Source organism: Delphinus delphis, chromosome 19 (genome assembly GCF_949987515.2).
Source record: "Delphinus delphis chromosome 19, mDelDel1.2, whole genome shotgun sequence".
Classification (NCBI taxonomy): domain Eukaryota; kingdom Metazoa; phylum Chordata; class Mammalia; order Artiodactyla; family Delphinidae; genus Delphinus; species Delphinus delphis.
In genome coordinates, this window is record NC_082701.1 from 46362869 (window position 1) to 46380518 (window position 17650).

Genomic DNA, 17650 nt, shown 5'->3' on the forward strand with positions numbered 1-17650 from the left:
ATCTCAACAGTGGGCTTAAAATATTCAACAAACCATGTTGTAAACAGATGTGCTGTCATCCAGGCTTTGTTGTTCCATTTACAGAGCTCAGGCAGAGTAAATTTAGCATAATTTTTAAGGGCCCTAGGATTTTCAGAAATCAATAAATGTGGGGCTTCCCTGAGGGTGCAGTGGTTAAGAATTCGCCTGCCAGTGAAGGGGACATGGGTTCGAGCCCTGGGCTGGGAAGACCCCACATGCCACAGAGCAACTAAGCCCGAGCGCCACAACTACTGAGACCACACGCCTAGAGCCCATGCTCCACAACAAGAGAAGCCACTGCCAATGAGAAGCCCATGCACCGCCAACGAAGAGTAGCCCCCACTCGCCGCAACTACAGAAAACGTGCGCGCAGCAACAAAGACCCAACGCAGCCAAAAGTAAATAAATAAATAAATAAAATTTAAGGAAAAAAATCAATAAATGAGCATTGGCTTCAACTTTAAATCACCAGCTGCATTAGCACCTAATAAGAGTGTCAGCCTGTTTTTTGAAGCTTTTAAGCCAGGCACTGATTTCTCTCTAGCTATGAAAGTCACAGATGGGATCTTTTTCCAGTAGAAGGCTATGAAACATATGTTTGACAATGGCTCTCAAAGTTCCTCCAGGGTCATTCAGTTACAGTTGCCCACAGTGGTAGTTAGCCTGATAATACACCTTTATTGACTATCTGCTGGCCCTCACTCCCCAAATGATGTTTCCTTCCCCAACAAAGTAAATCATTGGCTCCTGAATCTTTGCTTTAGGGTGCACTTCTAAGGAAACTCAAGCTAAGACAAAGTTGCGGTTGAAAAACATAGTCTACAATCCTTGCTACAGGAAGTGTAGTCTACAGACCAGGAACATCAGACATCACCTGGGGGCTTAACGAAAAAGCAGAAATCCCAGGCACCATCACAACCCTCCTGTTATAATCTCTACTTAAAGACGACCTCTGGGGGCTTCCCTGGTGGGGCAGTGGTTAAGAATCCGCCTGCCAATGCAGGGGATACAGGTTCGAGCCCTGGTCTGGGAAGATCCCACATGCTGCGAAGCAACTAAGCCCATGCGCCACAACTACTGATCCTGTGCTCTAGAGCCCACGAACCACAACTACTGAGCCCACGCGCCACAACTACTGAAGCCCACACGCCTATAGCCCGTGCTCTGCAACAAGAGAAGACACTGCAATGAGAAGCCTGCACACCTCAACAAAGAACAGACCCCGTTCGCCGCAACTAGAGAAAGCCTGCATGCAGCAACAAAAACCCAATGCACCATAAATAAATTTTTTAAAAAACATAGTATGAAAATACAGAGGCAGATACAGGGAAAAGCGACAGAAATCAATAAACTACATAAATGAAGAGAAAAAATAGTAAGAGGTCCATACTCAAAGTATGCAGCACCACTCAAAAACAAGAGTTAACTGATCATGTTTTTTAAAAAACTGGACAAAAAACTATGCAATATTGCCACAGAATTTCCCATATTCTCCAACTCAGGGTCTCTGGCAATTCACTGCTGAAAAAACAGCTGAGACAGCCTCTAAGAAGGGAGCTCTACAAGGTCCTCTAGTCAAATCTAGCTGTATACCCGGAGATATGTATTAAATTTGAGTACTGATCAAATGCCTTAATTTTTAATAAGCACCCTCAGTAACTCTTAGTCAGGGGTTTGAGAAACGATCTACTCCCGTGTTTCTCAACCCTGGCTGCACAGTAAAATCCCTTGGGAAGATTTCCTCCTTTAAAGGTAGACTGACATAGGTGAACAAACCAGACATTTTAAATGTTATGTTAGTCTGGTTGAAATGGTCCAATTTTTTAAAAAATAAATTTAATTATTTATTTATGGCTGTGTTGGGTCTTCGTTGCAGCGCACGGGCTCTAGGTACGCGGGGCTTCAGTAGTTGTGGCATGCGGGCTCAGTAGTTGTGGCTCGCAGGCAAAGTAGTTGTGGCTTGTGGGCTCAGTAGTTGTGGCTCATGGGCTTCGCTGCTCCACGGCATGTGGGGTCTTCCCGGACCAGGAATCGAACCCGTGTCTCCTGCATTGGCAGGCAGATTCTTAACCGCTGCACCACCAGGGAAGTCCCAATTTTTGTTTTAAAAAGCCTTTGTTAGGGCTTCCCTGGTGGCACAGTGGTTAAGAATCCGCCTGCCAATGCAGGGGACATGGGTTCGAGCCCTGGTCCAGGAAGATCCCACATGCCGCAGAGCTCCTAAGCCTGTGCACCACAACTGCTGAGCCTGCACTCTGGAGCCTGCGAGCCACAACTACTGAGCCCACGCGCCACAACTACTTAAGCCTACGCGCCTAGAGCCCGTGCTCTGCAACAGGGGAAGCCACTGCAATGAGAAGCCCTCGCACCACAACGAAGAGTAGCCCCCGCTCGCTGCAACTAGAGAAAGCCCACGCGCAGCAACAAAGACCCAACCCAGCCAAAAATAAATAATAAATAAATAATTTTTTTAAAAAAACTTTTTTATATTCACAATGTTTTGTTGAGGGAAAAAGGCATGTGGCTGAATAACATATATAATGTGATTTCTATGAAAGAATACAGTACATTACGTGTATGTACTATAAATATGTATCTATCTTTAGGACACTTTTTTTTTTTACATTAACATCTCTGAAACCCAGATTTCTCTTAGTCAGTGGCATGTCATGATGCAGTTAGCATTTTTCTGTATTAGTATGATGCATGTTATATCAATAACATTAGAGTCAATAAAACAAGGTATGTTTGTGAATACACGAATTGGCACTTGAGCGAAGTTCTAAAAGTATATTCAAACTGTCAACAATCGTTACATCCGGCAGGTTGGAGTAGCTGTCAATATTTTACTTGATAGAGCTGTACTTGTTTAACTTTTTTACATTTAATTTTAACTTCTGTAGTTAAAAAAAAGAATCAGGGAAATTGTGAACTTCCCTGGTGGTCCAGTGGTTAAGAATCTGCCTTCCAATGCAGGGGATGCAGATTCGATCCCAGTTCAGGGAACTAAGATCTCACATGCCACAGGGCAACTGCAGAGCCCGCGCGCACCACAACTAGAGAGAAGTCCGCACACTGCAATGAAAGATCCCACATGCCGCAACTAAGACCTGATGCAGCCAAATAGAAAATAAGTATTTTTTTTAGAAAAGTGGGGAGAGCTTCCCTGGTGGCACAGTGGTTAGGAATCCACCTGCCAATGCAGGGGACACGGGTTCGAGCCTTGGTCCAGGAAGATCCCACGGAGCAACTAAGCCCGTGTGCCACAGCTACTGAGCCTGTGCTCTAGAGCTCACGAGCCACAACTACTGAGCCCATGTGCCACAACTACTGAAGCCCACGCGCCTAGAGCCCGTGCTCTGCAACGAGAAGCCACCGCAATGAGAAAGCTGCGCACCGCAATGAAGAGTAGCCCCTGCTCGCCGCAACCAGAGAAAGCCCACATGCAGCAACGAAGACCCAATGCAGCCAAAAATAAATAAATAAGAAATTACAAACAGTGGTATTTTTCTCCTGCTCAACACTGTTTAATCTCTCTATTCCTTTTTTTAAATTTATTTATTTATTTATTTATGGCTGTGTTGGGTCTCATTGCTGCAGGCGGGCTTTCTCTAGTTGCAGCGAGCAGGGGCTACTCTTTGTTGTGGTGCACGGGCTTCTTATTGCAGTTGCTTCTCTTATTGTGGAGCACGGGGCCTAGGCGCACAGGCTTCAGTAGATGCAGCACACGAGCTCAGTAGTTGTGGCTCGCAGGCTCTAGAGCACGGGCTCAGTAGTTGTAGCACACGGGCTTAGTTGCTCCGTGGCATGTGGGATCTGCCCGGACCAGGGCTCAAACCCGTGTCCCCTGCACTGGCAGGCAGATTCTTAACCACTGTGCCCCCAAGGAAGTCCCATAATCTCTCTATTCCTTGATTAAATAACATGTGAACATCTTCAATGGCCATGTGAAAAAGCCAGGGGGTTTAGGAATAAGCACTAGTTAAGACTTCAAAGCTAGAAAGCAACAAAGAATCTCACAATGCATAAGGGGAAAGGAGAAAGACAACAGTAATTTAAAATAGAAAACAGTAAGAAAAATTCCACATTAATAAGTGGGATTCTACTGGTTACACTTAAGGAACCATATTAATACTACATAATCTAATAAATCCAAACATTTTCTTACAACTGCATTTTACCAACTGTAAAGTATAATACTGAGACCAACTCTCCTCTGGAAAGAACAATGAGGGTAGTAGCCTTGTACATTCTCTTTCTCCTGACAACTAGCAAAACAGGATGAAATTACATTCATGTTATTCGGGAGAAAAAACAGTATTTTATGCAGCACCTTTTCTCCAAAATGATCAAAATATCTGGGGTCCCTATGTTGCACAGTTCCAAGAGAAGTTTATCATGCCAAAGTGACCATGATAGTGCTGCATTAAAAGAATTGCAGGGCTTCCCTGGTGGCGCAGTGTTTGAGAGTCCGCCTGCCGATGCAAGGGACACGAGTTCGTGCCCCAGTCCGGGAAGATCCCACATGCCGCGGAGCGGCTGGACCCATGAGCCATGGCCGCTGAGCCTGCGCGTCCGGAACCTGTGCTCTGCAACAGGAGAGGCCACAACCGTGAGAGACCCGCGTACCGCCCAAAAAAAAAAGAGAGAATTGCAAATACAGCAAATGCGAATCCATTATTCTGAGAAAAGAAAAAAAAAAAAAACAGAGAACAGACCTACAAAGTGAAAATAGGTCAACTCAAGTAAGGTAAGTAAAAAAGCTAAACCAGCCTCTGAGGGAAAGTATTCGTGCACAGTCCCTCATTAATCCTGGTGCTTCCTTAAAAGCTTGATGCCTTTTGGGGTATATTGAAGCCTCATCTTCCAGACCTTCCAACCACAACTTAACATTACATTAAATCATATAAAATCATCATTTTTGTAGGTCAAAAATGGCTGAAATTGACAATTTCATATAGTTGAACCTTGTAATTCATTCAACACAAGCAGGAGTATATATGAAAACTTGGCAAATGGGAGTTCCTCTATTAAATGAACCAGTAGCTTAGCTGACTGGAGTAAAACCCCAAGTTGTAGACACAATCCACAGCTGAATTTAAATTTCTTTCATAGCCCTCCACTCTGCTGGTCACAAGGCAAAGATTACTTTTTTTAAAGTTTCTGCCTGCAAATTGTATAAAACAGCTTTCAGAAGTCTATTATACAGGGACTTCCCTGGTGGTCCAGTGGTTAAAACTCCATGTTCCCAATGCAGGGGGCATCAATCCCCGGTTGGGGAACTAAGATCCCGCATGCCCCACAGCACGACCTAAAAATGATAATAAAAATAATAGTAATAATAATAGTAGTAGTACCAAAATGTTCATTGCAGTTTTATTTACAATGGCCCGGAGATGGAAGCAACCTAAGTGTCCATCATCAGATGAATGGATAAAGAAGTTGCGGCATATATATACAATGGAATATTACTCAGCCATAAAAAGAAACGAAATTGAGCTATTTGTAATGAGGTGCATAGACCCACAGTCTGTCATACAGAGTGAAGTAAGTCAGAAAGAGAAAGACAAATACCATATGCTAACACACACATATGGAATTTAAGGGAAAAAAAATGTCATGAAGAACCTAGGGGTAAGACAGGAATAAAGACACAGACCTACTAGAGAATGGACTTGAGGATATGGGGAGGGGGAAGGGTAAGCTGTGACAAAGCGAGAGAGAGGCATGGACATATATACACTACCAAACGTAAGGCAGATAGCTAGTGGGAAGCAGCCACATAGCACAGGGAGATCAGCTCGGTGCTCTGTGACCACCTAGAGGGGTGGGATAGGGAGGGTGGGAGGGAGACACAAGAGAGAAGAGATATGGGAACATATGTATAACTGATTCACTTTGTTACAAAGCAGAAACTAACACACCATTGTAAAGCAATTATACTCCAATAAAAAATAATAATAATAAAAGAATTCTATTACACAGATGAGAAAAACAGGCCCTGAGACTAAGTTACATGTCTGAAGGGACAGTAATCAGAAATAAAACATGGACATGACAGACCTCCCCTAAATTTAATGATTTCTGGTCCAGTGCTCATTCTACTATCTCATCTCTCTCTTCAATAAAAAATATACTCAAACCTACATACCCTTCTGCCTTATTCATATATGAAAGAAAACACAAATTAAGCCAAAAGACTGTTGAAAATAACCTTTAAGTTATAAAATTAAAACCTAAAGAACAAGGCTTCCCTGGTGGCGCAGTGGTTAAGAATCCGCGTGCCAATGCAGGAGACACAGGTTCGAGCCCTGGTCCGGGAAGATCCCACATGCCACGGAGCAACTAAGCCCATGCACCACAACTACTGAGCCTGCATGGTGCAACTACTGAAGCCCACATGCCTAGAGCCTGTGCTCTGCAACAAGAGAAGACATCGCAATGAGAAGCCCACGCACAACAACGAAGAGTAGCTCCCGCTTGCCACAACTAGAGAAAGCCCACCCGGCACAGCAGTGAAGACCCAGTGCAGCCAAAAAAATAAAATAAGAATAAATAAATTTATATATATTAAAAAAAAAAAATTAGAAACAGGGACTTCCCTGGTGGTCCAGTGGTTAAGAATCCACCTTCCAATGCAGGGGGCTCGGCTTCGATCTCTTGTCAGGGAGCTAAGATCCCACATGCCGCAGGGCAACTAAGTCCACAAGCCCCAACTAGTGAGCCCGCGTGTCACAACTACAGAACCTACACGCCACAACTTGAGAGAAGCCCACATGCCACAACAAAGACCCGACACAGCCAGAAACAAAAAAAAAAATTTTCTTTTTTTTTAATGTAAGGAACAGAAAGAGAGCTTCAAGTGGTTTGGACTAATGTTTACATACAAGTATGGAAGTGGATGGACTTATGAGCTTGGGAATAAAATAGACTAGCTGAATCCCAGTGATCCCTACTGCTGTCACCTTTCCTAAAGTTCTTAATCCTTATCTGTAAAAGTACCTACTCTGCAGGGTTGTTTTTGAGGACTGAGGGAATGTTAAGCACCTGGAATAGTTTTCAATAAATTGTAGATGGTACTGTTACAGGGTTTTATTATCACAGAGTCCATGAAAATAATTTTTTGAGGAAACTTTTGTTTGTTAATACCACTTAACACTAGTAGTCAATGAAGAAAGAATTTGATATGGGACAGGGACCAGCACCACGTATAATGCCTTACATTGTACCAAACACCACTGTTGTTATTGACTAATTCAAATTAACTCTTTTTTTTTTACATCTTTATTGGAGTATAATTGCTTTACAATGGTGTGTTAGTTTCTGCTTTATAACAAAGTGAATCAGTTATACATATACATATGTTCCCATATCGCTTCCCTCTTGCGTCTCCCTCCCTCCCACCCTCAAATTAACTCTTAATTACACAAACTAACAGAAAAGTAATTCTAAAAGCATTTATGCATTCACTGCAAAATAAGCCCCTTGAACAGACCTTTTGTCTGTTTTGTTCACTGGTGAATCCCAAGTTGTTTAGAACAGTGCCTGGTCCATACCCTGAATACTAAGGCTTTTCAAAACACAATAATCTTGACACTCAAATATGTACCATTTTTCTTCTTCATGCACCAGCCTAAACAGAGGAGCCTCTCACTCTAAAATTAACTCATACCTTCCCTTAAAAAAGAGTAAAACAATTTTTAGCCTTGAGAATTCCCTGGTGGTCCAGTGGTTTGGACTCCACACTTTCACTCCTGAGGGCCCAGGTTCGATCCGTAGTTGGGGAACTAAGATAACACAAGCTGCGCAGCTGGCCAGAAAAAATCTAGCCTTAAAAAAATTTTAGGGCTTCCCTGATGGAGCAGTGGTTAAGAATCCGCCCGCCAATGCAGGAGACATGGGTTCGATCCCTGGTCCGAGAAGATCCCACATGCCGCGGAGCAACTAAGCCCGTCCGCCACAACTACTGAGCCTGCGCTCTAGAGTCCACGAGCCACAACTACTGAAGCCCACGCACCTAGAGCCCATGCTCCACAACAAGAGAAGCCACCGCAATGAGAAGCCCGCACCCCCCAACGAAGAGTAGCTCCCGCTCGCCGCAACTAGAGAAGCCCGCGCACAGTAACAAAGACCCAACACACCCAAAAATAAATAAATTTATTAAAAAAAAAATTTTAAACGTTCCTGATTAGCTTCTGATAGGTAGAAAACAGACATCCTTTTACAGCGACTCTACAATTTTGACTCCAGAAAGGTATCTCGCCCACGAGTCTCAATACTGAGAGGAAAAAAAAAGATCCCTCTTACTCCATCAGAACTGGAGATTTCTCCTCTTAGAATTTACGAAGATACTCCCTCAGGCATGCAAACATGTTTACCTGTACTAGAACCAAAAAAAATGTAAAAGATTGGGGAAGTAAATGACCGAAGGTACATATGGGAGTGGAAAAAAAAGAGCTTAAAGTCAATCTCTTTTCATAATTTCTGTAGAATTTGATACTGAAATTTAAAAACCTTAAAATTTTGTTTTGGAGTACATGAGAGGTAAAATGACCAGAAATAACCCATGCACTGATTCAGGAGAAGAGTTATACTTCTTATTCAGATTTATTAATCTGATTTATTTTCCTAAGTCTTTGAACAGCCAAGAAACTCTCATCAAAATTGCAGCACTTTCATAGTAACGTATTTTAAAGTTGTGGAGGGAAAACTCTACTCTGCACAAAAAAATAATTTGTATTAATGAATACCTTTTGAAAAACTTATAAAAGCAAAATTATAACTGTCCTAAGTGATATTTTATAGTCAAAGGGCATAAAATGTGTCGAAATTTTCATGGTAATCCTATTATAAATTTTTACTAATTTATGATTTAGCCCATTATGAGCAAACAAAATCAATCAATCACAAACTCTTAAGCAGTACACATTTCTACAACACAAAAGTATTCACCACCACCATTCCAAGGTCCTTAAATCTTCAAATGACTAACCACCAAGGATTACGTAGTATTAATTGGTAGCTTATTTTCATACAAATTTATTTATTTTATTTGTCTTTGGCTGCGTTGGGTCTTCATTGCTGCATGTGGGCTTTCTCTAGTTGTGGCGAGCAGGGGCTACTCTTTGTTGTGGTACGCGAGCTTCTCATTGCAGTGGCTTCTCTTGTTGTGGAGCACGGGCTCTAGGTGCGCAGGCTTCAGTAGTTGTAGCGCATGGGCTTAGCTGCTCTGCGGCATGTGGTATCTTCCCAGACCAGGGCTCGAACCCGTGTCACCTGCACTGGCAGGTGGATTCTTAACCACTGCACCACCAGGGAAGCTCATAATTGGTAGCTTTCTTTAATCAGAACCCATTCACTGCCCAAGGCTTACACTAAGCCTTTAAAATCACATCTCACGATACTGGTTACACATAATATTTTTTCCTAGTCAGTAACGTGAGACTGCTAACATGCAAATATTTAACACTGATTTACTTTTATGTTTTTGTACTGTGGAACCTTTCATCCCAAACCCATAGACAACAGGTGCTATATCTGCTAGGGAGATAAGTATATCCTCCTGAATATTAACCTGGAATTAATATCAAAGAACTACAGGGACTCCCCTGGTGGTGCAGTGGTTAAGAATCCGCCTGCCAATGCAGGGGACATGGGTTCAAGCCCCGGTCCAGGAAGATCCTGCATGCCATGGAGCAACTAAGCCCATGTGCCGCAACTACTGAGCCTGCGCTCTAGAGCCCAAGAGCCACAACTACTGAGCCCGAGTGCCAGAACTACTGAAGCCCACGTGCCTAGAGCCCATGCTCTGCAACAAAAGAAGCCACTGCAACGAGAAGCCCATGCACTGCAACAAAGAGTAGCCCCTGCTTGCCGCAACTAGAGAAAGCCCGCATGCAGCAATGAAGACCCAATGCAACCAAAAATAAATAAATTAAATAAATTTAAAAAGAAAAAAGGAAGAACTACATACCAGGGACTCCCTGGCGGTCCACCGGTTAGGACTCCACGCTTCCACTTCAGGGGGCGCAAGTTCCATCCCTGGTCAGGGAACTAAGATCCTGTATGCCACAAGGTGCAGCCAAAAAAATCAGGTACTACATACCTCAACATGGCCAAAGTATAGGTTAAACTGCTTGGGAATAAATTTGGACAACCTTCATACTCTGGATATGCAATTTTACAGATGAGTTAAGATTAAGGATTTTGTTTTGGGAACTAACCTTTATGCAAATCTAACTTGGACACTAAACCCATGACAGTACACTTTCTAAGAATAACTCAAAAAAGGTATGTCAGGGCTTCCCTGGTGGTGCAGTGGTTAAGAATCCGCCTGCCGATGCGGGGGACGCGGGATCGTGCCCTGGTCCGGGAGGATCCCGCATGCCGCGGAGCAGCTGGGCCCATGAGCCATGGCCGCTGGGCCTGCGCATCCGGAGCCTGTGCTCTGCGACAGGAGAGGCCACGGTGGTGTGAGGCCCGCGTATCCCCCCCCCCCAAAAAAAGGTACGTTATCCTCTAATATGAATGTAGATCAACAGAAGAACATTTACTTCATCTCTGACAATGGGTAAAAGTAAATTTTCACAATTAAGACTACTACCTGATAATTATACTTCGCAGTTTACAAAACCCCACAACTTCATAACCACCCTTGAAATTAGCAAGCAAGGTAGATATCATTAATCCCCATTCTACAGATGAGGAATCCAAATGATTCCAAGGCCTTTGCACTACATTACATCCACCAAAGTATGAAAGTCATTTTTTTAAGTATTATGACTTCCTAACAAGCAAATTTAACAAGGTAACTGTTTATTATAAATTGATTTATTATTTATTTTTGGCTCTGTTGGGTCTTCGTTGAGCGCGCCAGCTTTCTCTTGTTGCGGTGAGCGGGGGCTACTCTTCGTTGAGGTGCCCAGGTTTCTCATTGCGCTGGCTTCTCGTTGCGGAGCACGGGCTCTAGGCGCACGGGCTTCAGTGGTTATGGCACACGGGCTCAGTAGTGGTGGCTCGCAGGCTCTAGAACGCAACGCAGGCTCAGTAGTTGTGGCGCACGGGCTTAGCTGCTCCACGGCATGTGGGATCTTCCCGGCCCAGGGGTCGAACATGTGTCCCCTGCACTGGCAGGCGGATTCTTAACCACTGCACCACCAGGGAAGTCCAAAAGTCATTAATTCTTACTCATAGTAACGCATCTCCTCCAAATTTTTATATGTGAAGAGAAGGGCTTAACACATTTCATATTGCTTTAGCTAGATAAAATCCTGTCCTGATCACAAATGAAGCCTACCAATGACAGATATGCCCAGCTACTATGATGGATCGATCACTGGAAGAAGAGCAATAAATTCAAGATTAAATTTCAAAAAGATAAACCAGCATCATGATCATATTTTTTCTAAACTATTCAGGATTCAGTGTTCTAAACACAATGATCATAACAAGACGTGGGTGAGACTTTAAAAATATTATTTGGAAAGTTCTAAACTTAAGACAGACCCTGCTGCTAAGGGTCTACACCTAAGTTTTTTTCTTTTTTTTTTGCGGTACGCGGGCCTCTCACCGCTGTGGCCTCTCCCACCGCGGAGCGCAGGCTCAGCAGCCATGGGGCACAGGCCCAGCCGCTCCGCGGCATGTGGGATCTTCCCGGACCGGGGAACGAACCTGTGTCCCCTGCATCGGCAGGCAGACCCCCAACCATTGCACCACCAGGGAAGCCCTAAGTCAAGTATTTTTAAACACAGATCTAGCTCAAGGTAAACATACATAAAACATACTTGGCTTTGACACTATCAGTCTGATTGACTAGTTAGTATGCCAGTAAGCTCTATTTTCAGCAACTACTGTATTCTTGACTTTTCCAGCTCCCATTTGGGGGAAAGGGGAGTGAGAGGAGGAAAGCTTTCACTTTGCCTTTGATCTGTCTTATGTTCTGCCAAATAATAACTTCATTTGAAAGAAGAAAACCAATATTGTGGGGATTCAGATCTAAGATATCTTGGTGGCAGAGGGATAGGCAAAGCTTAGGAAACTTTCTAAATGAGACAACTAGTAGCAACAAATGGTCTTAAGTAGGACGACCATAGGGCAAATTTGCAGTTTCAGCACAATTATGAATTGGCACCCCTTCACTTCAAGGTATTCTGACTTGAATAAATTATGATGACCCTTCTATTATTATGGCAGTTGTTATTACAACTTAGTAAACTTAAACGAGCTTCTGAAATTGCTCCTAGGACTTGCATGAATATTTAGTTAATGAGCTCAAAGTAATGTTATCTTGGTAAACCAATCTGTCAACTGGGATGTATCTGTATTTAACTGTATCAAACTGTTAACTGACCATTTCAAAAACCATGAAAACAATTTTGTTTCTGTTCCCCACTACCCCTGAATAGATTCTGCTTAACAGCTAGCTAGGCTACTATTTGGAACATTTGAGAATCATTTGCCAACCTCCCTGTCCCCCAAATTTTTATGACTATATCATTAATTTAAGGGCTGCATTCATTAAGACTAAGGTGAGGGGCAGAAACGTTTTAGAAGTACTTTACAGAAATGCATGGCATTAAGTTGTATCTCAATACAGAAATTGTGGTAAAGCAAAAAATCTAAATATAAACACACTCTGAGACTACCTAAAATTCATCACTCTAACTTCATTCACTGTGCCTTGTTTTTGAAAGAAAACAAGAGGTTTCTTTAGAAAAGTATGAAGATACCTTACCTATTTACAATGGATACGAGTCAAGTCATAAATACCAAAACATATTATGTGAAGTAACTGCTAAAAAAATAAGCATACCCCTCCTCCCACAAGGCACCATCTGATTTAGTTACACATGGGTCTTTTGTGAGTGGCTCAGGAGAAATAAGAGTACCAGTCTAAAGGTCATCAGACAGACAAGTTCTGGCTTTGCCATGTACTTGCCAACTAATCATGTGATACAGGAAAATTAAAAAACAAAACAAAACAAAAAATCACTAAATCTTCTCAAATTCACTTTCCTGAACCATAAAATGGAATTAACATTACCTACTTCAATATCACATGAAATAAGTAAAAAATTTTCTGTAAGTGGTCTGTGAAATGTGAAGTTCTATATAAATATGAAATTATATAACGTAAACTTTAAAATTTTAACCTTTATCCTATGCCTGTCACTACTGTTTAAATACACTTTACTTAAATATAAGGCTAAAAAATTGCTGGAAAATCAGCCTTACAGCCCTTTAAAAAAAAAATCATGCTTTCAGATCAGCTTCTTAAAGTATTTGAAATTCATCTGTAAAATTAGATACATTAATTCACTGTGCTGAAATTTCACTTGCTATACCAAGTTAAAGTCAAGAAATTTTCTGAATATTTCATATTCCCTTGACCAAGCTATAAAACAATTATGAAAAGCCTGCTTATTCGTATGGACTTTCAGCGGGTTTGCTTGTACTTAATGAATCCAAAATTTGCTCAGTTTAGTATCTGTGTTCTTCCCCATACTAGAATTCAAAGGTGAAAAGGGTGCCTAGAAATGTCCACAGTAAGAATTTACCCCATCACCACCTCAAATTGCAATGATTCATGATTTCATTATATTCTATAGTTTTGTAAGCCAACAGAATAGACTGAACTATATATTGTGTATATGCACTAAAATATACACAAAAGAGCATCTACCTTAAACACAAAGACTAAAAGCTACTGTAGGAGGAATTTTTAAATTGCATTATCCAACTCTGCTTATGTTTAGATAGGAGAAATGTATTCAATAAATTTAACTCCATTAACTAAAATAGCAATTTCAGCATTAAGTGAAATAGCAACAATAAAAATTATTACTGGCCTATAGTCAAAGAACTGATAATTAACCTGTGCTTTTAAACTCATTACTAAAGTCAATTTACTCTTACCCATTTTTTTTCCCCTAACAAGATGTATATTAAGGAGGTAATTCAAAACATGCCCCCCACCCCTCACTGACTACCAAAATAAGCCAGAGATGAGGCTCTGGTGTCTTAAAAGGACAGCTCTCAAGTGACACAGAACAGATGCATTCCTGCTGTTCCGTTCACAGACTGAATCAAACTCGACCATCAAAATGTTACCCCTACCTCATGTGGAGCTAATCATCACATGGAGAAGAAAAGTGAGAAAAGGCCAAAACCAGCACTACCCCACAACCCAAATGTAGCTTATGGTGACTGCTCTATTCTCAAAAAATGTAGAAAGTACTCATTTTCTCCCCTCTATATTCCCCACTTTCCCATACTAATATGGTTTATATACATGAGAAGTTAAGACTTCAGAAATGCTAAAAGATGATGGGTTTGCTTAATATGGTTATGAATGATATAAAAACCATCCCTTAAGCTACTGTTGTTACATGATAAGATGCTAGATTTAATCTTCAAAGTGAACAGTCCCAGCCCCAAACTTCAATATTTCCCATCTGCAACACCAAACTGTCCTTTTCCTGAACACAGCTTAGCTCGTCCTCCAGTACCATTAAATAATCTGCATCAATTGATTCCAATTCACCAGGACAAAGTTAAATGATGCCACAAAAAAGTTGAAGTACTAGGTTCAACATAACATGCAAGATAAAAGCTAAAGGTACTGCGAGAACAAGGAAAAAAGCCAATATGTATATCCAACTACACCAAACCAAATCATCAAAAGCACTCTTCACCTTCCCCATACCTGATATATTGTTTGGCAACTTATAACTATGGGGTCATTTTTTTTGTGACCACAAACAAAACTGAATTATTGCACCCAATAAAGGAGTGGACAAAAGTAGAGGATGATTCCTAATGACTGTCTTCCTCTTCTTCCTTTCCAATGAATCCCTCCCAATTTTGTGCCCAAAAGTCACAAGAGATCCTCTCCACCTGGGAGATCCTATATACCCCCCACCCTTAGATCCTGAAGGACAACCCTAATGTTTAAACAACAGTAAGGATGTGGCTCTATAGTCCTGTGATGAATAACCAATTAAGCCTTTGGTCAAAAATCCTCAACACCCAATTCCAAAATATGATTTTCACACTAAACTGTCACTTACTTGGAAGCTACAATCACAAGCTTCCAAATCAGTTTTTAAAATAAGTTCTTAAAAAAACCTTCCTCCATGTCCTTTTTGGTGATCACAGCAGGTTTACTCAAAGCCTAAATCCCTACACAACAAAAAACATTCAAATACAATTTAGAGTTTCTTCCCAAGGGCACTGGTAGATTAAGAGAGGAACCTATTTGGGGCAGGAGAGGGGAAGAAGAAAAAAACTTCCAATACAAGCACACCTACATTTGTTTGACTTTTAAATACTGAAATAAAGACAAGTCTGACCTTGAGCTGTATTTCCCCATCTTATTCCCCTCCTCCTCCCAACAGAAATCTTGTTCAATACAAACAGCAATTTAAGGATTTACAAAACGAAATTTAGTGATCTTTCCTAAATTTGAGTTCGAGGTCTTTTCTCCTAATTTTCAAATTCCTGAATCCTAAGGTATGATGACACACTGGGACTAGCCCTGAAGCTATTCACATGACCAAACAGGCATTCAAGGAAAGCAAGGTTCCCACACAGCATGTTGAAAAATAAATGGTTTAATGAAGCAAAATCTAAAGATCACTGACACTTGATTCCAACCATGTCTCACCCCACAACAGCATTAAAAACACAAAAAAGCATACATATGATTTTTTGTTTTGATAATACTAGTTTAAAGGATGTGGGGATAATTCAAATACCTAGGTCCAAAATGGGGGAAGGGAGGGACCCAGGCCGGGAGGGGCAATTAAAAAAAGCAGCAGTTTGGGACTGAGCAAACAGACACAATGGCCACTTTGATAAAGTTCTGAAAAATGACTATAGCACCTTTAGGAACAAAGGAGCGATGAACAAAGAAGAACTGTTCCAATCTGTATATAAAGCCGTCTATTAAAACTGGAGAAAAGAAAACAGGATCTGCTGGGATCCCTTATGTTCTTAATACAAAAACCGAAGTCTCTGCTGAGTGCTTTGGAATAACTGAATATCCCCAATGAAGTACGAACACGCATTCCAAGCCAGGGGAGTCAACCAAAATAGTTACTACACGTTATTTGAAAAAACTTTATTTTTCAACAGGTCCTTCCATTTGTCATAACGCTGCGTGTAAACAGGAAAGTCATCATTTTTAAATACCGGTAGATTGAAGCACAGGCATGGAAAAGAGACTAAGAGTCATGATCTCCTTGTTTCCTGTTCAATGTTCTATCCAGCAGAACCCACAACTTATGGAGCCAGAAAATGATTACAGAAACTTCGAGCTCTCTGGGATAAGTCTGAGAACAGGGAACGTGAAAGAGATTTTTCTAGACCTCCCTAGAAAAAAGCGAGGTTGAACGGAAAGCCTAAAAAACACCGCTACAAGGTGTGCCGGCCTACGGGAAGGAAATCCGACCGTAGCATCTCAGCTGGCCTCCGCCCAAGGATGAACTGCAGTGATTCCCACTCTCTCCCCCCTTCCCCCACCCTCATCCAAGACGGCCCCCCACCACAAGCCCAAAGAAGCCCTCCGCTTGCAAGGGTTCTCCTTTGTGAGACTCCACAGCCGCCGCCCCACTTTGGGCCTCCGGGGAAAAGCCACCGCCCCCACCCGCCATATTTCCCTGAAAGGCGCCCGCGCTACAGCGCCGAGTCGCCACTCTCCCCCATGTGGCGGGTGTTTCTTCCCTCATCACGCCACCAAATTGTTCACCACGTCCCAAAACCGGCCCAGAAACTCCCCTGGGGATTGCTCGCCCGGAGACAGCACCCGCCATCTCCTCCCCCGCCCCCGCCCCGGGACTCGCCCTCCCCCCCAAGCCGCCATTTTACAACCAACTCCTCCACCCTATGGCCTTGGTCTCCTCGGCTCGCGAATGTCTGCAGCTGAGGACTGCGAACAGGTCAAATTCCTGAGCCTGGAGCCTCCCACCGCTCCGGGAGCCCAGAGGCCATTTCCTGCTTCCCGAATCCACGTCCCCGGGCTAGGCTTGGAGACGATGCCGCCATTTTGTCTCCTGCTCCCGGCCTCTGTGGGCGGCGGCAGAGGGTCCGAGAATTCCAGCCCCCCGTTGCCCCGCCAACTCACCGTCGTATCGCTCAGCCTGCTCGGCCAGCTTCGCCTGGTACACCAGATCCTCCCGATCATCCATAGCGGCAGCGGCTCCGGCAGGGTCTGCGCGACGGATGGAAGCAGATAGCGTCTCCAACTCTCAGCCTCTCGCTCCGCGCCCGGGCTGCAAAAATGGCGGCGCCTCAATCCGGGACTTCCGCCTGCGCACGCGGACAACTGCTCAGCTCTATGGCAACCGCTCCCTGGCAACTGGCGCGGGGGGCGGGTCCGCGAGCTAAGTGCCCGAAGAGGCTGGAACCAGCTAGACGCCCCTCTTCCGTGGGCTCAGCGGCTGCTCTAGGCGGGAACTGCGACTGCGGGGAGGGGGAGCGCCACGAGGGAGCGAGGGAGGCCAGGTGAGGCTAGCTTGGACTGCTCCGGGAGAGAGTGAACAGGAGAGCCTGGACTGCGGACTGAGAAACGAGAGGCTGTAAAGGTTTTTGAAATCGCAAGCTTTCCTCTCCGAAAGCAACTTCTCTCCCA

At 43.1% G+C, this 17650-nt stretch overlaps 1 protein-coding gene across 1 annotated transcript in view; it reads right to left on the reverse strand.

Annotated features, from left to right (window-relative positions):
* Positions 1–17318, reverse strand: part of YWHAE (tyrosine 3-monooxygenase/tryptophan 5-monooxygenase activation protein epsilon) — a 51122-nt gene extending 33804 nt beyond the window's left edge. Inside the window, exon 1 of the mRNA XM_059998567.1 lies at positions 17144–17318. Within this exon, the coding sequence (XP_059854550.1) occupies positions 17144–17207 (64 nt within the window). The 5' untranslated portion in view covers positions 17208–17318. The remainder of the gene's footprint in view (positions 1–17143) is intronic.
* Between the last annotated feature and the right edge of the window lie 332 nt (positions 17319–17650).